The 25,595-nt window shown below is 47.8% G+C and overlaps 1 protein-coding gene across 1 annotated transcript in view; it reads right to left on the minus strand.

Annotated features, from left to right (window-relative positions):
* The window catches only part of CNTNAP2 (contactin associated protein 2), a 1,889,175-nt gene that overhangs the window by 971,713 nt on the left and 891,867 nt on the right, over positions 1-25,595 (minus strand). Inside the window, exons 5-6 of the mRNA XM_090049982.1 lie at positions 16,083-16,286; positions 13,215-13,399 (exon numbers count right to left, since the gene is read on the minus strand). Coding sequence (XP_089906108.1) covers positions 13,215-13,399; positions 16,083-16,286 — 389 coding nt within the window. The remainder of the gene's footprint in view (positions 1-13,214; positions 13,400-16,082; positions 16,287-25,595) is intronic.

Here is a 25,595-nt window from a genome sequence, read left to right on the forward strand (position 1 = left end):
TGAAACAAATCACTGTTTCTTCTGACATTCTTGCTGAATGCAGAGTCAGCAGTGACACAGAATTTTTTTTTTAGGTTTTCCCAGTTCTTATCTGCAGTCTCACAAACAGGCATCTCTCTAGAACCTCCATAAACTGTAAGGTTTTCTGATGACCAGATTTATTGGTGATGTTCATAAATGGCAAACACTAATACTGAGAGCAGAATTTCTTTGGTTTCCATTTGATTTTAATAACTGCAAGCAAGTGATCAGTGTCAACATCAGCACTATTGTAACTACAAGTAAGGAGGATATTACTGAGATTGGACCATCTAGTGGTGATGAGGCCAGTTGGTACTAATGGACAGATCTTGGGCGCCTCCATACCTTATGGCATGGCTCTCTTTGAATGAATGAGTTGGTGATACATGAGTTAGGATAAAAGCAGAACTCCACCAGCCTTTGTCCATTATGATTCATGCTATCTGTTGTAGAAAGTAAATCACAGGCTCATTATAGCTACTTGACCTGAGTAGCTAGTATTTCCAAATTCTTTAGATGAACCCCATATTGACTGAAATAGCTGATGTGTAGTTTGCACTTAGACCTGGAGACTTAGTGGAACAAACAACAGATCGGAAAAAAGGTGGGTCAAGAAGGCCCAGGAACAAGACACCAAGCTTGGGAAATAAAGGTTTGCAGTATCTAAGTTGGAGACAGTGGCTGTAAATATTGTTTGAAAAGAACTGCTTAGAAAAAGAAAATGGGGTAGCAATACTACCTGGTAACCACCTAGCAATGATGATGTCACACTAAGTCATAAAAGAAACAGTAAAAGACAGAAAAGGTGCCACTCTGCTGGACTGTGTCCTGAGAAACATTGGGTGATCAGTGCAGACACAGCAACTCAGGAGCCACACCTCAGCTGTAGCCAGTAAAGCTTTACTTAAACCTTTAATTGGACAGGTGTGCTGTGTTTCAATCCATCTAACCTCCCTGGCCCACTCGCACCTTTAGGAAATATTAAATTCTACCCCAACATCATGTTATATAGTTCCACAGCCAGCTAGCCAGGATGCAGTGTCAGCACCAACTGTGGCACTGAAGTCCCCCAGGAGATATAAGTTTTCAGTGTTTGGAACCTTACAGATAACACAGGCTAGTTCTTTGTAAAACCTATCTTTAACAGCAGCAAAAGAGCAGAATGTTGGAGCGTAGGCACTCACTAAGGTGACTGTGTCTTCTGAAGTATAAAAGGAAAGCATGAGTATCTTCTCACAACTACTCCGCGGATTCTCTGTCATTTTGAGAAGATTGTTTCTAACAACAATGCCTACACTATGTTCACATGCATCTTTGGGAGCCTTCCCTTGGCAGTAAACTGTGTTGTATTTTTCTCTAAGATGCTATCAAAGGCTAGTTGTTTGTTTTGCAGTACTGCATTGTCAGTGGTCAACTTATTTAATTACAAATGTCTTATGAGAATCAGAGATAGTGACAAGACGGTCAGTCAGGCCAGTATACATAGTTCTAACCTTCCATGTTGCAATGTGGAGTTTGAATTTTCTCGTTTTCTCTTTGTCTGGTGCAGTGATGCAATTTTCCTTTTAAGTTCTCTCTTAGCTCCAAGTATCCACTGGAGCGGGCAGACCATGGCAGATAAACACCTTACTTACTGGCTGGAGGCTATGCAGTTTAAGGTGGGCCATAGCTGATGAATGATATACAATAATCTTTTCCACTGGCAGAGGCAATCCATAGCATGCCTGGCCATTGGAAACCTCTGGGTTATTTAATCACCTCTTAGCACTCAGCATCAACAGTCCCAGGTAATACCATCTGTGGCAGGGCACAAGTTGCACCTGCCACTTAGGAGGTTCAGTCAGGCTATGGAAGAGCTGGCACGTGCAGTCAGAGCCAATTAGGCAGTCATATGACTACAAGGGGGCTATCAGATTGAATGAGGGCTGGGCAGCCAGAGTATAAGCCCAGGGCCTAGAAGCAGAGCCAGCAGTTACAGTTAGGGAGCCAGTGGAGTAACATAACACAGCCTGAGGAAAGCAGCTCTTGGAACACCTGGAGGTTAGGGTAGGAACTGTGGAGATGGAGGAGGTTCCTGATGGTCCTGGGTAAGACTTGAAACTACACCTTGCTGGGGTTGGATGGTGTGATGAGACTGCCTGTAGCAGGGCAGTCTCCAGGAAATGCCACACTTGTGCCTCCCTAGTGAAAGGTGAAGATGGGGCACCGGAAAGCCTCAGCCCCCACTGCCTTGTGGGTACCCCATGTAGGGGAAAGACTAGGGGAGCACACCCCAACAGAAAAGCACAGGATGTATGCTGAGGGGGGCCTTAGGTGGGGTCCAGACCCATGGAGCAGGGTATGAGACAGGGCCAAGGCTCATCTTGTGAGACCTGAAGCCTGAGGGACAAAAGGCCTCGGAGCCCAGTGAAGGGAGAAGTGATGGCCCCATGAACTGGCCTGATCGAGGTCAGGGGTCCAAGGTGACCTGAAGAGCTAAGGCTCACTGACAAGGGTGAACCCAGCAACAGACAGCCTGGTGCCCTGACTAGCCCAACCTGGGTCCAGGGCCACATCAGCCAAAAGTCACTAATGTAGCAGGGACCACAGATGAGGGGTGAGATGAGAGATAGAGTAGTGGCCCACTATGGGGCAGAGAGTGGTCTAGAGAAGGGGCCCAGATGCCAAGGCCCACACAGTGGGAGATGGTGGAAAAAGGTATACAGGTTGCCCAGGACAGAGGCAGGTTGGTGATGGATGTGGCATGGGGAGTTGCTCGTCTCACCATCTACTGTAAATTATGGTAGCAGGTGAACCTGACCTGACTTCAAATTTAGATTTTTCAGATACTGAGCAGGTAAAGTGGAAGCATCCTGCAGATTTTTTTTTCCTAGCATCCAGTAGTGGAAATAAATATAATACTCGGTCATTACTTGGAACCACCCCTGCCCCCTGCCTTTATGGTCAGGATGTTATGGGTTACAAGAGAAGGTACAAGGGCACAAGATTTATTAGGTTAAATCAATATTGTAAATGAAGACGGTAGTAACTTTGCCTGACTCCTATTCCAGAACAAAACCAAGAATATTTAGTCCTGAATTTCATAGCTTAGTGTACCAATATAGTCTGTGTCTTTAGTACTGTGAAAAAAATTGAAAAAAACCCACATGCAATACATTATGTTAAAAATGCTCATATCTGCAAGAGGTTCACCTCTGTCAGTCTACAGAGCCTTTATCCACTTATAGGTCTTTCCAAAAATGTTTAAAATGAAATGAATAAATGGTCTATGGTTACAATAATATTTTATGGTTGGAAGGTGAAGAACAAGGCCCTCATGAGATTAATCTCTTCAATCTATGTTAAGTATTTATATAAAAAAAAATGGCATAAATAGTAATGAAACCAAACTTCTCCCTCCCAAGAATTCTCACAAAGACTTCTTCTTGCATTCTGCCTCTACAGTTTTCCAGATCCAAGCTTTAAAACATCATCCATCCATTGTTAATTCTAGTGGTTATTACTGAGGGCTGGAAAAGGCAGCTCAAGGGAAGTACTTTCTATTAAAATGCTTCTGACATATCACTTTATCTCTCAGAGGAAGGCTTTTTAGTACTTCAGTTATCATTCAATACTTTATTTTTTCTTAAATACTAGAACTAACAAACAAAAGACACTAAAAATCGATCACATGCACTACCTAATATAACCATGTGGCCATATCCTCAGTTACTATGAATTGACATAGCTCTTCAATGAGCCTGTATCAGTTTATACCACCTGAGGATCAAGAGCTTAATTTTTTTTTTGTTGCAAAACATATCTTAATACGACAGCATTAATACACTTGGACACAGCAGTAGGAGGGGAAAAAAAGAAAAAGGAAAGGAAAATAGCAGACAATCAAACACTATGATAGACTAAGACCTGAAGGATTTTATTTCCTTAAAAGCGTAATCAGAACTAATGTCCATTTATTTCTTTTTCTTGCTTATCTCTTCTGAAAAGAGAGAAACCTAAAAGTTAATTTTTCTGTTTGAAACACTGTTTTGATTCCCTGGGCTTTATCATCTATGATTAATATATCAAAAAGGCAACATATTTAAATGTAGTCTATAGAAACCAGGCACTGAAAAGACAGTGTTAATGGGATAGGAAGGAACTAGGCAGCTCTGGGCTAGCCACTGACATTTGTATGTGCTACTGTAACTAACAGAGAGTATATTCTCCTTTTGAATGCACTCATGTAACTTGCAACAAAGATAAGGAGCCTCATGCCTACTAAAAGTGGTATGTAACTTAGAGGATTGATACTGGTAAATCTGTGGGACAGGACAGGAAGTCAGGTCTATGGGGGCACCTTGATACATGCTCCAGAGTTTTGGGGGGGTGGGAGAAAGGGAACACTTTAATTACAGTGGCTCTTGGGAGCTGCTCTAATTAATTGAGGTATCTTTACACATGCTCTGGAGTTGTGTGTGTGTGGGGGGGGGGGGGGGGAGGGGTACTTTAATTAGAGCCACTCTTGGGAGCGGCTCTGATAAAAGCACCTGTAGTGTCTTGTGAATTCAGCATACCACACTTCAAAATGGTGGCATGGGCACTTTAACTAAATCTCATCAAATGAGCTTTAGTTAAAGTGCCCCCACCACCATCCTGAAGCATAGGGATACTGAATACACATGATGCTGAGGCTGCTGGAGCATGCTAAGTAGCACGCTCCAGCAGATGTGATTAATTGAGTCTGTTCTGAAGTTCTAATTAGAACATGTTGGAGCAGGCATCCTGCATGTGTAAAGGCACTCCTGGATTCTCTCTCTACCTTTTCGAAGAAGCATATTCTAGTTTCTAAAATCAAGACACTGGAGTTGGGGGCAGAAGTTATACATAAACTGGTGCAAGTGATCAGAAAACAGTCTCAACCTATAGCAGAACAGAAGTTTAGTATACACAGGCCACTTTCCAAATGCCTGAACCTCATTTAGGATAGACCTGGATGGGTGTAGTATTAGATTGAATCACTTTAGATTAGACCAGTCGATTAAATTTCTGTCCCAGATCCCCTGCCAACACAAGTTACACCTCATAGTCTCCATGGCATCCCAAGATACTATGCAGTTCCCACTAGCCTCCTCTCACAGGAACATGACTTACACTCCACTACTGTAGCCCAACACTGCATCCTGTCTGCACTTGTCAGTTCCGTGGAGCAATGTGGTGGTGGGAGGACAGGAGCTGGGGGAATACAACCTCCTGGCCTGGGGTCCTTTGAGCCCTGATCTGCCCTATGGTGGGAGCAGAGGAGGATTCCTGCCCACCCCATCCCCTGCACAGTTGGGCCATGGCTCAGCCCTACCCCTTCTGGTGGGAGACCAGGATTTTGGGGACCCCAAGCTAGGGCAAGGGAAACCCTCTGAAGCATGGGGCTCCCCACACATGGGCAGATACTTGGGTGTGGCCCAACTACATAGGAGAGGGGCAAGGGGGCGGAAATCTCACTCTAGCTCTGTGGCAAGACATACCTATGTGGGCAGACTCCTGGCTTCAGGGGCCGGCATCTAGATGAGAGGCTCCTTTTCTTCCTTGCAGGGGTGCATCAATGGGGTGGGGGCCTGTGCTGGGCTGTAAATTAGGGGTGGCTCTTACTTGGCTGGGTGTCATTGGTCTCAGCAATGGCTGGCAGGCTGGGAGGTGTGCTCTAGTACTCCCAGCCTTCTGGCATGGGCCAGTGCAGGCTTATGGCTGCTTTTCCCAACTGATCAGTGAACATGAGTTCAGTTTATTATTGATCCAATCTATGCATCTTAGAGAAACCTGTGAAAATTAAATCAATTCTACCTCAGGCTTTTTGACTGTGCGACAGGAGGTCATCTTGGGGCCAGTCACTACTTTAACCCACCCACCTGACTCATCTGCCACACCTTTTTTGGAAGTAAACAAGTTTTTTCTAGGTGGGAGTATAACCCATTTGATGTCCTGATGCCAAAGGCATAATACACTGCTCTGACCTCCCTTTATACCATGTCCCATGGTAAGCATCCAGAATGATGGCCTGCCTTTATACCACTTACCATGGTAGGCATTTTGGATACCAGATGGCATTCAAAATGACTTTCAACTCCCCATTGCTGGGCCACATTCAGTCTCTGGCCCAAATTTGGCCTCAGTAATTCTCAGACAAAGTGTGGCCCAGCCTCTGGCCCAAACTTGGCCTCGGATGTCCTTAGATGTGCCTAGGCCACATGTCTCCTAACTGGGATCTCTACTCCACCCGTCACTGGGGCCTCTGGGCCTTGCACCCTTTGGGCCTCACAGGTGCCTGTTAGGGGTGCGTGAAGTGGGCAGTATTCGATTCGGATTCGGATCCAGCCCAATTCAGGGGACAGTGATTTGATTCACTAATTTGGGTAACTGGCCCGATTTGATTTGGCCGAATCTGAATCCAAAGATTACATTCCAATTCAGAGAATCAGTGATTCAGCCATAGACACAGCTTTATATGTTTTTTTTACATACCTTGAGTTACCAGGCTGAGCCGGTGGGGGGTGTGGGGGGGGGGTTCCCCACGTGTTTGGCAGCAGACCCAGAAGTGGACTGGAAGTGGTTTATGGACACTGAGATGGTGGGATGGATGAAGCATCCCACAGGAGTGTGGGGAGGTCCCCTGAACGCTTAGCAGTGGACCTGTAAGTGGACCAGAAGAACTTCTGGTCCACTTCTGGGTCTGTTGCCGAGCACATGGGGGACACCCCCCACACACCCCACCAGTTCAGTGATCAGCCACAGGGGGAATCCCAGGTGTCCCCCCAGACACAGGAGGCACCAGTCGCGGAGCAAGGAGGTGGCAAGGGGTGTCCCCCCGCACTATGGCACTTGGAGGTCAGGGGCAGCGGGGAGAAGAGGGACTCAGGCGCACGTGTGTCCTTCCCACACGTGTGCCTCCTTTCTGGACCCGGAGCGGAGGAGAGTGCAGTAGTAGAAGCGGCGGCGGCGAGCGGAGCAGCTGAGGGGCCAGCAGCAGCTGATCCCCCTAAGGTAAGTGGGGCTGAGGGACTGAGGGGCCGGCGCAGCTGAGCCGGATCCGGAGGGGAAGCCCCCCGGGTCCCTCTTAGCTGAGCCGGTAGGGAGCCGCGCTCCCGAGCCGCGCGAACAGAGCGCGCAAACAGGTGAGGGCTAGGGGGTTGTCCCCCAAGCCAGGGAGTGCCCCCGGGACTAGCCTAGGGGAGCAGGCTCCAGTCTCACCAGATCCTCCCCAGTGGGGGTGCTCAGGGGGCGGGATCATTGACAGGCACTTCCGGTGACACCGGAGCGCCTGATTGGTGGGTAAGGCAGCGGCGGGTAATTCAAACCGCCTCCTTTATAAACGGCGGTTTGACGTAGCTTCCGCCACTTGGAGGTCAGGGGCAGCGGGGAGAAGAGGGACTCAGGCGCACGTGTGTCCTTCCCACACGTGTGCCTCCTTTCTGGACCCGGAGCGGAGGAGAGTGCAGTAGTAGAAGCGGCGGCGGCGAGCGGAGCAGCTGAGGGGCCAGCAGCAGCTGATCCCCCTAAGGTAAGTGGGGCTGAGGGACTGAGGGGCCGGCGCAGCTGAGCCGGATCCGGAGGGGAAGCCCCCCGGGTCCCTCTTAGCTGAGCCGGTAGGGAGCCGCGCTCCCGAGCCGCGCGAACAGAGCGCGCAAACAGGCGCGGTCTGTAAGAGCGCGCCGGCGTTTGCGGCGGCGTTCGCGCCGGCGGGCGAACAGGCGGGGCCCAGAGGCTGACCCCTGCTCTGCTAGTAAGGGCAGCAACTCCTGCGATGGTGTCGACACGGAGTTCTGCCAGGGCCCCTGCCCGGGGGGCGCGGCCTTCCCGGGGCTTGTCCGAGGCCTCCACCCAGACAGAGCCCTCGGGGGGGCTGCCGTCCTCCAACCCCCTGGCCTGCGGGAACTGCCTGGCAAGGTCTGGGGGGGCAGGGACTGGGGACTCCTGCACCTGTCCTGTAGGTATCCGCCTTAGGACCCTGGAGGAGCGGGTGCAGGAGCTCCTGGAGGAGGTTAGCAGGCTGAGGGGAATCCGTGAGGCAGAGGAGGAAATTGATAGGTATTTTCTTTCTCTGCAGGGTGATACAACAGAGGAGAGGGCAGACCGGGATGAGCCCTCCACCGCTGAGTGGCAGACAGTCTCCCGCGCCAGAGCTATTAACCATGTTGCGGCACCAGTTCCTCCTGTCCATCTGGAGAACAGATATGAGGTCCTGGCAGCCCTGGAGGAGGAGGGAGCAGTGGAAGATTCCAGGGAGGAGACTTTGTGCACACAATGTCCTGTGCGGGCGGCGGGAGTCAAGAGGCCTAAGAGGAGGAAGCGTCGCGTCATCGTGATTGGTGACTCCATCCTGAGAGGTACGGAGGGCCCCATCTGTCGCCAGGATCCCTCAGCACGTGAGGTATACTGCCTGCCCGGAGCGAAGATTCAGGATGTGAAGGGGATGCTCCAGTCCATCATCCAGCCCTCCGATTATTACCCCATGGTCCTTGTCCATGTGGGTACTAACGATGCGGCCAGGAGAGCCCCTGATCGCCTGATGGAGGACTACCATGCTCTGGGAGGCGTGCTGAGGGAGATGGGCGCACAGGCGGTCTTCTCTTCCATCCTGCCAGTGAGCGGACGCGGCAGACGTCACGAGATGTGCATTGCGGAGACCAACTGGAGGCTACAGGAATGGTGCTTCGAGGCGGGCTTTGGCTTCCTCAGCCATGACCGGCACATCGTGATGAGAGACATGCTGGGATGGGATGGGCTCCACCTTTCCCCTAAAGGTAAGCGTGTGTTCTCTTCCAGGTTGGTGAACCTCCTTCGGCGGGCTTTAAACTAGGCTCGTCGGGGGAGGGGGAAGATGAGGGCGGAGGAGACGATGACATACCAGGCCCAGCAACAGCCAGCGAGCCCAGACCAATGGTCAAAACGGAGAAACAGGTAAGCGATAGGGGACGGGGCATTGCTGAGACTAGGGGGTCAGTGGGCACAACCGCTGAAGGCCTCAAATGCCTCTACACGAATGCTCGAAGTATGGGGAAGAAGCAGGAGGAACTCGCCCTCCTCCTAGCTGTCACCAGCCCTGACATAGTAGGGATCACAGAAACGTGGTGGGACTCATCGCATGACTGGGCGGTGAGTGTCAAGGGCTATAGGCTATACAGGAAGGACAGGATAGGAAGGAAAGGTGGAGGAGTAGCACTCTACATCAAGGAGGAATATACTTCCTCGTTAATTAGCATGGGGGTAGAGGGGGGGCACTCTGAGGTGCTCTGGGTTAGAGTAAAAGGCAGTCCAGGGGAGAGAGACTTAACGGTGGGAGTCTACTATAGACCTCCCAACCAGGGAGAAGAGCTCGACCTGGAATTCTTAGGTCAGCTTACAGAGGCAGTGAGGGCTAAGGATGTGGTCATCATGGGGGACCTAAACTTCCCAGACATCTGCTGGGAGGAGCAGTCAGCCAAGTCTGATCGCTCACGTCGGTTCTTAGCCAGACTGCAGGACCTCCATCTAACCCAGGAGGTGCACAGTCCCACCAGGGGAGACGCCTTGTTGGACCTAGTGCTGGCCACGGGTGATGACCTGGTGAGGGGGCTGCGGGTGATGGGCCACCTGGGAGACAGTGATCATCGCTTGCTGGAATTCACCATCCAGCGTAAGGTGGCAAAGGGCTGCAGCAAGGCAACAGCCCTAGACTTTAGGAGGGCTGACTTCAACAAGCTAAGGAGGATAGTTGGGGAAGCGCTGAGGACCCAGAGGGGAAGGGAATCAGATGTCGAAGGTGAGTGGTTGCTCCTTAAGGAGACGATCCTCCATGCCCAAAGGGAGGTAATCCCAACAAGGGTAAAAGGGAGCAGGAGGGCACATAAACCCCCATGGCTCACTAAGAGCATCCGGGAATGTCTCCTTGCTAAAAGGGAGGCATATACCCAATGGAGAGATGGGGTCATCGCCAAGAAGGACTATGTTATAGTCGCCCGAGGATGTAGGGGGGCAGTCAGGAGGGCCAAGGCAGAGTTGGAGATAGGACTAGCTTCCCGGATTAAGGACAATAAGAAGTCCTTCTTCAAATACATAGGGGGTAAAAAGAGGGTCCCGGGTAATGTGGGGCCCCTGCAGGACACGATGGGCAACTTAGTCATCACGCCAGATGACAAAGCTAACATATTTAACGATTTCTTTGCCTCTGTCTTCCTAAGTAGGGACCAGTTCAGCCACCTCCCTGCTGGGCCCCCCTCGGGCCCCGAGAGAGACACGCCTGGGCCAAGGGTTAGCGAGGAGTTAGTTAGGGTACTTCTGGAGAAGCTGGACGTGTTCAAGTCCGCTGGTCCGGACGATCTTCACCCTAGGGTTCTACAGGAACTGGCTGAGGTCATTGCGGGACCCCTGGCACGGCTCTATGAGCACTCGTGGTGCTCTGGCGAGGTGCCGGAGGACTGGAAGAGGGCCAATGTGGTCCCTATCTTCAAAAAGGGAAAAAAAGAGGACCCGGGAAATTACAGGCCAGTTAGTCTGACCTCAATCCCGGGTAAGCTCTTTGAAAAAATTATCCTGGCACACATCCAGGAGGGCCTTGCGGGGGAATGCATGCTCAGGGGCAACCAACATGGGTTTATCAGTGGCAGGTCTTGTCAGACCAACCTGGTGGCCTTTTACGATCAGGTCACCAAATCATTAGACGCAGGGGTTGCTGTGGATGTAGTCTTTTTGGACTTCCGGAAGGCTTTCGACACTGTCTCTCACCCTGTCCTCATCAAAAAGCTGAGAGACTGTGGTGTCGATGCCCACACGGTCAAATGGGTCGCCAACTGGTTGGAGGGCCGCACCCAGAGGGTGGTAGTGGATGGGTTCTTCTCGACCTGGAAGGATGTGGGCAGTGGGGTTCCGCAGGGCTCGGTCCTCGGGCCTGCACTGTTCAACATCTTCATCAGTGACTTGGATGAGGGGGTAGAAAGCACCCTGTTCAAGTTTGCTGATGACACTAAGATGTGGGGGGATGTGGGTGCACTAGAAGGGTGCAATAGGCTACAAGCTGACCTTGACAGGTTGCAACGGTGGGCGGATGAGAATAGGATGGGGTTTAACACTGATAAGTGCAAGGTGTTGCACATGGGGAGGAAGAACCGGCACCACACTTACAGGTTGGGGAACTCTCCTCTTGCCAGCACGGAGACGGAAAAGGATCTTGGAGTCGTCATTGACTCCACGATGAACATGGGCCGGCAGTGTGGGGAGGCAGTCAAGAAGGCCAATCGTACCCTATCATGCATCCACAGATGCATCTCGAGCAGGTCCAGGGAGGTGATCCTCCCCCTCTATGCGGCACTGGTCAGGCCGCAGCTGGAGTACTGCGTCCAGTTCTGGGCGCCACACTTCAAGAGGGACGTGGACAATATGGAAAGAGTTCAGAGGAGGGCCACTCGTATGATCAGGGGTCAGCAGGGCAGGCCTTATGAGGATAGGCTACGGGACCTGAACCTGTTTAGCCTCCACAAGAGAAGGCTAAGGGGGGACCTTGTGGCCTGCTACAAACTGGTCAGGGGGGATCAGCAGGTATTGGGGGAGTCCCTGTTCCCCCGTGCGCTGCCAGGAGTGACCAGGAATAACGGTCACAAACTGGCGGAGGGTAAGTTTAGATTAGATATTAGGAGGCGCTACTTCACAGTCAGGGTGGCTAGGGCCTGGAACCAGCTTCCAGGGGAAGTGGTGCAGGCTCCGAGCCTGGGGATTTTTAAAAGGAAGTTAGATGAGCACCTTGCCGGGGTCATCTGACCCCGGTGCTCTTTCCTGCTAAGGCAGGGGGTCGGACTAGATGATCTACCTAGGTCCCTTCCGACTCTAGCTACTATGAAACTATGAAACTATGGCAGACCCAGAAGTGGACCAGAAGTACTTCTAGTCCACTTCCATGTCCACTGAGCACATGGGGGACCCCCCTGGGTTCCAATCAGATGCTCCATCTGTCCCACCATTTCAGCCCTCCATAGGGTCACCCACATGGCAGTGGAGGCTGTGGCTTTCCAGTGTCCCATACTCACCTTTCAGTAGGGAGGCATAGGTATGTCACTTCCTGGAGACTGCCCCATCACAGGCAGCCCCACCATACTATCCAACCCCAGCAGGGTGTAGTTTTAGGTCATGCCCCAGGACCAGAAACCTCCTGCACCCCCATAGTTCCTACCCTGACCTCCAGGTGTTCTGGGAGCAGCAGTTCACTGGCTGGGCAATGTTTATCCTTCAGCTCCTGGCAGTAACTACCAGCTCAGCTCCTAAGGCTTCTGTTTAAACTGAGGTTGCCCAGCCCTCCTCCAATTAGGTGGTCTCCTGATTGTCACGTGCCCCCCTCATTGGCTCTGCTGCCTTCTCAAACATTTAAAGTGGCAGGCACCAAAGGTGCCCTGCCACAAACTTTCTCTACTTAGTCTGGAAGTCAGAATCAGTCTCTTCTCAGCTGTTCTTCTTCCTTGTTATGAAGCCTTAATCAAGTCATTTAAACTAAATGCATTTCAGTACACCTACCTGAAAAAAAATGTTAATAGTATCTTCCACATAGAGGTTTGATTTAAATATTTAATACCCTTTAAATTCTAATTATGAGGTAATATTAACTTATTCATTAGAACTGGACAGTTACAAAAACAAAAACATTTATGGACATCTGTTTTAATAAAACAGCTACTTCGCTTAAGTGGGATTTCCAATTTTTTACTCCTTTAATGTTTAAACTTTCTTAAGTGCATACTTTACTCAAAATAACATTTATTTCCATAAGGAAAAGTCTTGGAAATATTTGCATTTTCCATTAAGCATATTTACTTATTGTTTAAAGTACTCAATGCAATGTGGAAGCACTTAAATATATTTTAAAAACAATACACACAATACTTGTGAAGTACAGTAAACACTATAGTATCCTATAAAAATAAATTGGGCAGCAGTATGAGATGAGTTTAATAGAAGGCAGTAATAATTGCCAGACTTAGGAGCTAGTAGATGACTGGCATAACTGAATTAATAAACTAAGAGAATCATATACCTTGGAAGAAATTTGAGGGAATTATATTAACAAAGGCTTTCATTTGTTTTAGTGCTATAGAATGTAGTAAAATAATCTTATATTATACTGCTTTTTTTTCTTCTACCCTATTTGGTTTTGCTCCAAGAGTCAACTTGGAATGAGAACTAACAAACTCTCTGTTTACCTCATAGTCCAAGTCCAGGTAATCAAATTCCCCATTGGTTCTGAAATGCTGGATGTGTCTGTCCAGTGTGAGATTGATGTTCCTCCCATGACGTTCTATGACAATGGAGTGCCAGTGGTGGTCATCCAAGAGGCTGCCTGTCATCACAGAGGTGTGGCCATAAATTGAGCCATACTGGTTGCTACCTAATATAGAGTGGATGAGAAAAGCAGCAGGAGTAACTACACTAAATATAATTTAGGAAAACAACTTTTGTCCTATTGTGAAACATAGAACATGCTGCATATCTTTGGTGTAGATATGTATGTATTGGGTGCATCTACACTAGACATTTACTGCGCAGTAGACTAATTAGTTGCACAGTAACCATCTTGGCATCTATATGGGCACCCCTCTCAGGCTAGAGTAAATTAATTCACTCCATAGCAGAATAGAATAGTACTTGTACTGCAGTGAGGGAAGGTAATACAAATGCTATCTTGCTGTGGAGTAAAAAATTCTACAGAAGCGCATGTGTAGGTAATGCCCCAGCTGGTTGGGGCATAAGGGTGCTTCAGTGTGGGGTTTGCCTGCTAGCTAGCTTCACACTGAAGCACCCTGTTCCCTAGTCAGCCCCTCCACAGCAAACTGAGCCATGGGGAGCAGCCCTGGGCTAGCAGGCTGACCATCTGAGGACTCTGCCAGCTGGGGCTGCTGTAACCCAGGTCAATGTGCTATGCGCCTGGGTGCACATTCAAGCGGCAATAAACTCTGGAATATATTGCTCCCAGGCGCACATTCAAACAGCACACCTGGGAGCAATAAAATCCAGAGTTTATTGCTTTGCATTAATTGCATGTGTAGACATGCCCACTTGGTAATAACTACTTCCACAATAGTTTATAAATTAGTTCCAGTATTAGGTTTGTGGTGCCCTGGGAATATTCCATGGTTTGAATGAAGCAAAATCCAAATTTATGGAACTGAAAATTCCTCAGCATCAAGTATCTCTGGTATTCAGTTTTGAGTCTTAGAAGGCTCTTCTGAACACTGGGACCCAAAATCATTTAATTACACCCTCACTAAGCTGAAGTATGGTAGCAGCTGCATATTAAGTAGGCTGACTGAACTGGGATATATTATAAAACAGGAAATGAGTGGGTTATAATTTCCATAAAAATTGTTTAAAATAGATTAGTGCTGAAGCAAGATGTTCTATCCTCATCAGCATCTGCCCACATTGCTGATTTTTCAAAAAGGGGGAGAAAAGAAAATGCTAGTGGAAATAATTGCTATTCATTGTAAATAATACATGAATACAACAATTTACTGTTCACATGACTGCAAGAAAAGTAATGAAAAGTTACATGAAAATGCAGTTTTGAATTACATTTATTTAAAGAAAAATCCCAGACTAGAGATGTATTTTGTCTCTAATATGAGCTGATACAACTCAGTCTATTCTGCAACTTGCTTATACAGCTAGAGGAAGAGGACAATGCTTATTAACCAATATATAGACAGCCCCTTAATGAGGCTACTAGACACAGTCAGACCATGTTTCTGTTTTAGGCTCACTAGTTCTCAGATTCACTAACATTACCTAAACTTCTTAACTTTACAACTTTGTGGGTGCATCTACATATGCGGTTAACTGCACAGTGGACTGATTAGCTTCGCAGTAAAGTATCACTGACTATGCATGTGCCAGTATTAGGGCACAGTAAACTAACTAATGCCACTGTAGGATAGTACTGTCAGGGACAATACTATTTTACAGTGGTGTACTTTGCTGCACAGAAACGCATGTGTAGATGGTGACCAGGGGCGTAAACTGCACTTGATTTGCCACAGCTCAAATTGCTGCAGTTCCAGGCACGTGTGTAGACACTGCCTGGGAGCAGTTGACTCCAGTATGAACTGCTTCAGAGTTTGTGTTGCCTTAATTTTACGTGTAGATACATCCTATGTTTCCTTAAATCATGGCCTCAAATTAGGTATACATTAGATTTTTCAACAAGTACTGTACAAGAGCCAAGCTACACATTTCCATACCTCAAAGCTAATAAAAATAGTGACTCCAAGTAGAAAAAAGCTTCTCTAACCAAGCAATATTATAGTTCCAGGTTTTCACACTAAGGTTAGGAATTGGATTATTGAGACTGAGGAACTCTCCCTTTTTTCTTCTTTACAGAGAAATGTGAAAATCCTTTGGACATCCAAGATAAAAAATCTCATCTCAGTGGGATCAATGAGTGTTTTGCTTTTGATTTCAATGGAGGCCAGGATTTTCTTTTAGGTGCTTGCCAACCGAAGTCCTCACTGCCTCTCCTTGGGCTAGTCTTTCCCCAAAGCAAGCTCCTCAGCCTTCAGCTTGGCATTGACCCATGGTTTCCAAGGTCCTCACTGTTTTATCTGCAGCTCCTCATGGTATTTCTAAACTCATTTACCTTTTTCCCTAATACCTCTGATCATCTCCCTGGCTCCCACAGCCACTTGTTTCTACTGTAATTACTTTTACAAAAAATGAATCTATACAGAGCTGCCCAGAATACCTTGTACCCTGAGCCAATACAAAATTACCTTGACATTTCTGTGTACAAGAAATGTCTAGTGGCAGTGAAAACAATTTAATCCTGTTTCTGTGAGACTTTACTGTCATATTATTGATATTTCCTATATAAAATATGAAATAATCTGTGCTCAGTTAAAAACAAAATGCAGCACAGGGGTCAACATACATAAGTGATGATCTATTTGTATGATTCTGCATAAAATGTTGCTGCAAAAAAGGAGAAAAGAGGGAAAGTATAATGGTGTTTGACTGCAAATTTTGTACATAAATATATTTTTTTAAAAGTCCCGATAATCAAAGCATAAAAAGCATACCTAAATTTAAGTTAAGGACAAGCTTGGCTTTTTTGAGTTCCAGGGTAATATAGTCTCCTTGTTGCCCTTCTCCGTGGAAAATTACACCTTCACTCTCAGAGGTTTTGAATTTCAGAGAGATGACATCTTTCAGGGTTTTCATTTTCTTGTTCCTGAATCTGTACGGCAACACAACATGGCCATCAAAATTGATAACATCGGCCCCTAAAAGGAAGAAGTAAATAACATTGGTGAGTGAATATACATTACTATGGCCAGTAGAAAGGCAAACATGCCATAAATGGATTGCATCTCAGCAGGATAAATGTAAGAATACAATATGAATTGTAGACATATTTCCAACCTGTAATTTAATGAAAAAATGTTAAATTCAAAACCTGGCATAACGTACATTTCCATGTGCCTGTTTTCCTTAGGCATATAATGATTAGATTCAAAGGCACAAGGCCTTACACTTGTTCAGCTTTTCATTGGTCTTTCATGAACTCACACAAGTTCACTTACCCAAGCTGGGAGTAAGAGAAAACATTTCTCAGAGGCTCCTTATAATTTATTTTATATTATTAAGAAAATGTAATATCTATATGAACATGGCATTGTAAAAAGTGCCTGATAATGATAATATTGTGTAAGACGCCATCAAAAATTCTATAAATGTTAGAGGTCAACATGGTCTTGGCCATACTTTTTATATCAAAATTGTGGGGGGGAATTGTGGTCATAGATGGTGCAGGTGGAAAAAACTTTCTACTGTTTGGGCTAATTTTTGTTCTGAATACTTGGTAAACAGGGGTGTGGCTAGGAGCCAAGTTGGTTCCATGCCAGCCATGCTCACCTGCAGCAGAGGAGGTGGTCCAGATTGCAGGAAACTGGGGACTGTCAGGACTGCACTGGACCCGCCAGCTCCTGCCTGCCCCGGATGGATCCCCACTGCCCCACTGCCTAGATCAATCCTGCCACACCTCCACTGGCCCACTTTGGGGCCACTGCTGTCCTCCCATCCCCTCAGACCTCGCTGTGCCCCTCAAGAATTCTTCCATCTCCCCTGCCCTTGGAGAAGAAAACAGGGATGGGAGGAACCCACCTGCCAGCCCATAGAACAGTGTTGGCTAGGTTCCTTTTCCCCACTTGCTCCTCTGGGACAGCATTGGGGGTAGTGATCAGGAATCTGGGATGCCAAGAGGGACTGGCCTGATCTGGGAGGTGGGTAGGCAAAACAGAGGGCCCAATCCAGGCTCACAGGGCAGGAGAACACCATCTACATCCACCAGCCAAGATTGGATCCACTACACCACCCTCCCCATACCCCTGGAGCAGGCCTGCTCCTTCCTCAGAACCCAGATCCCTGCTAGTCTCCCTTGAAGTTCCCAGAGGAGCAAGCAGGGAAGGGGAACCTGCGTTCCAGTGCTGCTTTCTGGGTCGGGTTCAGTCATTAGAGCAGTGGAACCCTAGCAGCAGTGGCTTTGCAGGCAGGTTCCCTTTCCTCGTTTGTTCCCCTGGGATAGCACTGGGTGAGATGTGGGGCATAGGGTGTGTGCGTGAGCTGTGAGGGCTGGGAGAGAATAAGGGGAGTCCATGATCAGGGAGGAGATCTGAAGGGAAGTGGGAGGGAGGATTACCTTTAGGTGCTCCTGCCCCTGCTATCACTGTGGGGGAAGATAGAGCAACTAGGAGAAATGCCTCCTGGGATACTGGAGTACTGATCCTAACTGGTTTTGTGCCTGTGACTTCAACATGGGCTGTCCAAAAACCAGTTAAAGATCATCATCTTCCATCAAGGATTATCTTTAAGCTGCTCAGAGATCCTGGGATGTACTTTTCTGCCCCAACTCGTGGACACTCCTGGTTTAAGGGGCCTTAGCATGTATTTAAGTTACAGTGTAACAACATCCTATTATACTTACTCATTTAGTCTTCTCCCAACAGAGCACCTCAGTTTTTCACTATGACTAAGCATGTGAGAGGATATCTACAGTTGACATTAATAAGCACAGCGTTATCAAAATCAGCAGAAACAGACTGATTTCGACATGCTCAATATCCTCCCATAAAGTGTTTAATCCTGTTCCTATTAAATGAAATAGGAAAAGCCCCATTGACTTTAATGTTGTAAAAATCACATCTTATAGTCACAATCAAATGAAACTAGTTGGTAAATTATCTGCAAACAGGTATAAATGTGTAGGAATATATTTTTCAGCAAAATTATAAATCACTTATGTAAACAATTTTTAGTTTATGATTTCTCATTAACTGCATTAGTAACATAAGTATTTACTATTCACAAAAAAAAATCATCTATTACCATTTATTTGGTCACTTAGGTTCTCTTGGATGAAATACACTCATATATCATAATTTCTTGATTGGATGATTTAAGATTTGTGAACCATTTCGATTTCTGCCTGAAATGGCATTTTGCCACGTCATTAATTTTATTTCTCTATTAAGGAAATCTTTATTATAGCCTGATTTACTATTCTGTGTAACTATTTACTTCTGGAGGGGATGGATGTGTTCAAGTCAGCAGGTCCAGATGCTCTCCACTCCAGGGTTCTGAGGGAATTGGCAAGGGTTATTGAGGGGACCTGGCTTTACGAGCACTCGTGGTACTCTGACCAGGTGCCAGATGACTAGAAGAAGGCCAATGTAGTCCCCATTTTTAATAAAGGGAGGAGGGAGGACCCAGGCAACTGTAGGTCCATTAGTCTTACTTCAATCCTGGGGAAGCTCTTTGAGAAGATTATCCAGGAGCACATCTGTGAAGAACCAGCAGTGGGGATGATGCTCAGGGACAACCAGCATGGGTTCATTAGGGGCAGGTCCTGTCAGACCAGTCTGATTGCCTTCTACAATCAGGTCACAAAGTCATTCGACACAGGTGTTGAGGTGGATGTACTCTTTCTGAACTTCAGAAAGGCCTTTGACACCGTCTCCCACCCCATTCTCATTAAAAATCTAGGTGACTGTGGCATTGATGCCTACACAGTCAGATGGGTTGCAAATTGGCTGAGGGGCTGCATCCAGAGAGTGGTGGTGGATGGTTCATATTCAGCCTGAAGGGATGTGGGTAGTGGAGTCCCCCAAGACTTGGTCCTCAGGCCCTCACTGTTCAATTTCTTTATTAGTGACTTGGACGAGGGGGTGAAAAGCACCCTGTTCAAATTTACTGGTGACACCAAGATTTGGGGTGAGGTGGGCACACTAGAAGGGGGGACAGGATACAGCTGGACCTGGACAGGTTACAGGGGTTAGCAAATGAGAATAGGATGGGATTCAATACTGACAAATGCAGGCTACTATAGGCTGGGGAACTCCCTTCTCAAAAGCACAGTGGCACAAAGAGATCCTAGCGTCATTATCAATTCCAAAATGAACATGGGCTGCCAATGTGAGGACGTGGTCAGTAAGGCTAACCACACCTTGTCATGGATCCACAGATGCATCACAAGCAGAGCCAAGGAGGTGATTCTCTCCCTCTATGCGACACTGGTCAGGCCACAGTTGGAATACTGTGTCCAGTTCTGGGTACCGGACTTTAGGAGGGATGTTCATGCACACTTTAGGAGGGATCGAGAGGGTCCAGAGGAGGGCCACTTGCATGATCTGGGGATAACAGGGCAGGACCTACAAGGAGAGGCTACAGGACTAAGCCTGTTCAGCCTTCACAAGAGAAGGCTGAGAGGGGACCTGCTGACCATCTATAAACTTACTGGGGGGACCAGCAGGGAATGAAAGAGAACCTGTTCCCCTGAACGTCTCCCGAAGTAGCAAGGAATAATGGGCACAAGTTGTTTGCAAGTAGGTTCAGGATGGACATTAGAAGGCACTACTTCAGTCAGGGTGGCTAGGATCTGGAACCAAGTTCCAAGGGAAGTGGTGCTGGCTTCTACCTTGGGGGTCTTTAAGAAGAGTCTTGAGAATTACCTAGCTGGGGTCATATGAGCCCAATATTCACTCCTGCCCAGGGCGGGGGGCTGGACTTGAAAATCTACTTAGGTCCCTTCTGTGGCAGAAAGCCACCTTGTTTCTCCCCAAAATCTCTGCCCTGTGACACTATGACTAAAATCTCTGAGCTGCAACCATGCGATTAGATTAGCACAGAGGATTCACACCTCAGCCTGTCTCTTTAGGTAACCTGAGCTGGCTGCATTCCTGAGGGAGGGGGGAAACCTGCTCCCTCTGCCTACGTGACTGGCATCAGCCACCTGGGTGAGGGGCATCTACCTGGGGAGCTGGAATCTGCCTGGTAACAGGTGATGTATTTCAAATTGGTTGGCTGACAGCCAACTGGGGCTGACTTCCACTGGACCAGGTGAATGAGGTCACAGGGGCTACATAGGTTGCGGGGAGGAGGGAAGCTCGCTCTCTTCGGCCATGATGTGAAGCAGCAGAAAATCAGGGGAGACAGAGAAGACTTACCATCTGAACCTAGCTCTCTCTCTCACGCCAAGACTCCAGAGGGGAAACGCAACCAGCCTCTGGAAGATGCTTGTGAGTAAGCTACTCAATCTGTTTAGATATTTAGCTGGCAGTAACACAGATGTGTGATCAAAAGGCTACCTCAGCCACACTGTTTGCTCTTTAGGATTCCTAAGGTATTGCTCAAACCTGTACCCTAGTTTACCCTACCCCTTGTAATCAATAAAGTTCTCCTTTTTGACTGGTGTGGGAGACTTATTGAGGGGTGGGTCTAAATTATGCCTAAGAGACCCCTTAGGTCTGCGGACTAAGGGAGACTTTACTTTTTGCCCCCTGACTTGGGGAAGTGCCCAAAGTGCCTGTACCAGGTTGAGTACCCATCGGACGATTAGGCTTGTGCTTCCCTGAGGACACAGGGCCAAGACAGTCCCTTCTCGGGGTGGTGGCGGCTACGTTACCCCCAGACTAGCGAGTGTGCTCCAGGAGAGGGGTCAGCCGAGCATAAGGCGCCCCTAGGGAGGCATTCAGAGCCTGGAAGGTGGTCGAGCACAGGGAGGTGGGCGGCTCAACGCAGGAGCGCCCCCTACTGGCCCACCACACCTTCTGACCCTATATCTATGAATCTATGTATCTGTACAGAAGTATACCCTATTTTTTTCTGGGATAAATATCTGTGAATAGCAAACAAAATACATATACACATGGACAATTGTCAAAAGAATTTGAAGAAATGATTATGAACATTTTTGCATAATCATTCTTCTATTTCTATTAAAGGCGTGATGTGTATCCATTTACTTCCCTCCAAAACTTTAAATAAACAGTAATATTTACATGCATCACAGAACTTAGTCATTTTATGCTCTTACTGAAAGCAGTGTACTATTTTCATGCTGTATGGTGCTACATTATTTTGTGTTAAGATGGCTTCTGTGACTTGCTTTTCTAGAATTATTTCCAATATTTTTAGAGAACTCATTTGTTCTTCACCATGAAGATGAAATATATTTGAAAGTACACACAGGATTAATTTATTTATCATTTCTTCAAAAAAAGTATTATTCATCCTGGACAAATGGTTTACAGGAGAATTTTTGAAGACTACATGAGGACATTGTGTAAATATGCACTTTTGTCCCTATAAAATGTTCAAAAGATATTTTGCAATATATACTTAAAATCAATCTCTACTGAATTATATTAGGCTCTGGTTCAGAAAATGCTTACTTTCATCACCTGTCAATTTGAAACTTAATTTCCATGTAAATAACTGGCTGAACTTTCATAAAGGGTTGTCTTTTCAACATTTTATAACTTGCATATATACCTTTTACACTCAGCAACAAACCTTACTGAGTTTCACAGAAATGCAAGTTGCCAAAATGCATAAGGCTCAATAGTCTTGTTCTGACAGCACATACAGAACACAATCTGCAACAAAAAATTTGTGTTTCTTGTTCAGTGACATTCAGCAACCAACCTTTACCTGTTAATCAAAATGACTTGTCAACAGGTAGAATTAAACCTTGCAGTTGTGTTGATTGAACACTTAGGCTAAGGCCAGACTTTAAAAAAGCCTGAGCCTGAATTCAATTAATCTTTGCAGGGTAGTCTAACCTAGCTAGGCTGAACCCATTTGTAAGCATATACACAAGCCCTCTGGACTGAAAAAATCCAGGCACATGCCTTCAGTGGCTCGGGCTAGAAACTCGGGGGAGGAGCGGGGTGCTAGAGCAGCCCTCCCTTTCCTTCCATAATGCTGAGCTGAGGAGGGCATAGCCAGGCCCCAGCAGGATGCTCTTATTAGAGAGACCTCCCTGTCCCCTCCTTGATAATAGATCATTTATCAGCTTTATCTGCATTGAACACCCCATCAGAAAACAAAGGCTCTCATTAATTCAAGCTCTTCTTAAACAACTTTTTCTGAGGAAGAAAATATTCCAAGGAGAGATGTTACCAGCTACCTGTTGATTAGCTCAGACATTGCATAAACCGGTTTGACACAAATCAATGAAGTCTGATACTACATTCAACTAGGTTCATCTCAAACTGGTTTCAGCCATTTTCAAACTAGCTTATGTGTACTGAACATTTGTTGTGTTACAGGTTTAAACCAGTTTCTGATCATTTAAACCAATTAATGTGTAATGTTTATCCCTAGCCTTATAGGGTGCATCCACACATGCAGGCACATGCGCTTGCAGCAGCTCAAATAGATGCAGTGCAAATTTCAGCTGGTGCTTTTTGCTTCAGCACACATGCCTTGACATGCACTTTGGTGTGGGGAAAACTGTACCACTTGGGGCAAAATAGCCATGCCTGGCCCCTCCTGGATCTGCAGCCAGGCAGGGGCTAGAGCCTGGGGCCAGCACCTGCGCTGTCCCCATCAATACAAAAAACTGCCCTGCCAAGTAGCTTAGGGCTACTCACTCTCAGGGGCTTCTGGGGCCCAGCCAATTGGTACCTGGGGACACTACCCCTTGTGCAAGCTGGGCTGATAAAGCAGCCCTGAGAGTTCCCTTCACCCTCTACCCACAGCAGCAGTCTGGCAGTGAGGACTTCTGCCTGGCTGTGACCTACTGTGCACCTGCCAGACCCAGATGGGGGCTACATAGCCAGTAGATCCATCTGCCTCTCTGGGCCAGCTGCCAGTGGGCTGTGGCTGCAAAGTTGGCCTTTGTGCAGCACTACTGCCATGTGTGCCCCTACCCAGCCATCTGGGCAGCTATCACTCAGAAAATGTTTCAGGTACAGTGGCCTGCTTTAAACTGTCAAAGCATGTCCTCCTGGTTGCAATTGGCCAGGAGGTTAGCTACCTCCATCTGGGTCCAAGGTGCCATCTCTGAGTAGGCAGGGTCCTGCCACTGGCCTCCCTAGGAGGAATTCTGGTGTTTCCTATTTGAAAACTGAAAAATCCCTGATAAAAAAATCCCAAAGTCGCTCTGTAAAATACCCCAAAATTCATGTTCCTCCACAATTAAAGCAAAATACCACTAATATATATACTAGTGGTATTTTGAGAGAGAGACCAATCAGTTGGGCAATATTTTATTGACATATCTACAATGTTAAAGCAATTGGGAAGCCTACCAGTGTCTCTATCATTATAATAAAGTGAACTCTAAACACCTATATGTTTTGCTGCCCCTGCAGGGGCTACCACATGCCCCACCCCCACTTGCTCCTCCAAACCCCTGGATTCCTACCCCACCTGGCCCCATCCCCTGCCGGTTCTTGCAGACCCCCAATGGCTGCCCCATCTGGCTGCATCCTCTACTTGCACCCCCAACCCCCAATGGCTGCCTCCCCACAGTCTCTGTCTTAAAAAAAAAATAAAAGCCTCTACTCATTGGAAGTAGCAGGGGCTGTGGGGCCTCTGGGGCCTCCTGGCAGGCAGCGGGGCCCAGAGTAGGGCCACTGCAGCTTTCACCCAGGCCCAGACGGTGTGGGGTGGGGGGCAGTGACCCCAATGCCAGCTGCTACTGCTGATGACTGCAAGGTATTTTTCTTTGTTTTTAATTGCCGGGATATTGGGACCTGGAATGGCAGGGGTCAGGGGGGCTTGAGGGAATCGGGGAAATAGGGCCAGGCAAGGCAGGGACTGCAGGCAGGGGCTTGGGAAGCAGGCAGGGGGTGAGGACAGGTAGGGCAGGGATTGGAGGGCTTAGGGGGAGGAGGGGGATGGGGTCAGGTGGGGCAGTGATTGGTGGGCTCGGGGGAGAAGTGGGGAGTGGGGCCAGGTGGGGCAGAAATGGTGGGAAGGTGAGGGCTAGGGCTAGGTAGTGCAGGGATCCAGGGGGTGGGGGAGTGGGTGGGGCTGACAGGGGGCTCCCCCATGGTTCCCTCCCCCCTCCTCCAGACCCGTCACCCCCTATTTACCAGCCCTGGAGCCCATGTCCAGCTCCCTGGCACGGTGGCTGCAACGGTGCCTGCCTTGCATGGGCAGGCAGTGTGCTTCAGCACCAGGGTGAGGGCCAATCATAGAGATGCTCTGGGTGCTACCAGAGAGTGTCTGTGGAGGACCCAGCCTATGATTGCCTCTGGGAATAGTCCAGGACTGTGCCCTGCCCAGCTTCTTTTCACAGCATTTTTTTTTTGACCCCTGGATATCCAGAAGTCTTATTTTGCCCCCATGCTGCAAATTTACAGCATGAGGAACCTTTTCGCATTTGTGCAGATGCCTCTTGTAACATCTCAAAGGGCTTTGAGGTGCTGCAAGACGCATGTGCATGCTTGTCTGGACACACCCATAGATGCACCATGCATGTATCCAGCATAATAAGTAGCCAGATATAAAGACAAATATTTCATAGATTTCATAGACATTAGGGATGGAAGGGACCTTGCGAGATCATCGAGTCCAGCCCCCTGCCCAAAGGACAGGAAGTCAGCTGGGGTCATAGGATCCCAGCAAGATAAGCATCCAATTTACTCTTGAAGGTGTTCAATGTAGGTGTTTGAACCACCTCCGCTGGCAGACTGTTCCAGACCTTGGGGGCTTGGACAGTAAAGAAATTCTTCCTTATGTCCAGCCTGAAACGGTCTTGCAGGAGTTTGTGACCGTTCGACCTCGTCATCCCTTGGGGCGCTCTGGTGAACAAACATTCCCCCAGATCCTGGTGGTCACCCTTGATAAACTTATAGGTGGCCATCAGATCACCCCTGAGCCTATGCTTTTCCAGGCTAAAGAGTCCCATGGCTCTCAGCCTGTCATTGTAAGATCTGTTTTCCTGACCTCTGATCATGCACGTGGCTGTCCTCTGGACTCTCTCAAGCTTCTCCACATCCTTTTTGAATTGTGGAGCCCAAAACTGGACACAGTACTCCAGCTGTGGCCTCACCAAGGCTGAGTACAAGGGGAGAATGACGTCCCGGGATTTGCTCGAGAAGCATCTATGGATGCAAGCCAGCATTTTGGTTGCTTTACTAGCCACAGCATCACATTGCAGGCTCAAGTTCATCTTGTGGTCAATGATGACCCCCAAGTCTCTTTCTTCTGTAGTGCTATCCAACGTAGCACTGCCAAGCCTATAAGGAAACTGCAGGTCTTTCCTCCCAAGGTGGAGAACCTTGCATTTTTCGGTGTTAAAC

Source organism: Crocodylus siamensis, chromosome 5, assembly GCF_052110815.1.
Source record: "Crocodylus siamensis isolate JL-2025a chromosome 5, ASM5211081v1, whole genome shotgun sequence".
NCBI classification, from domain to species: domain Eukaryota; kingdom Metazoa; phylum Chordata; order Crocodylia; family Crocodylidae; genus Crocodylus; species Crocodylus siamensis.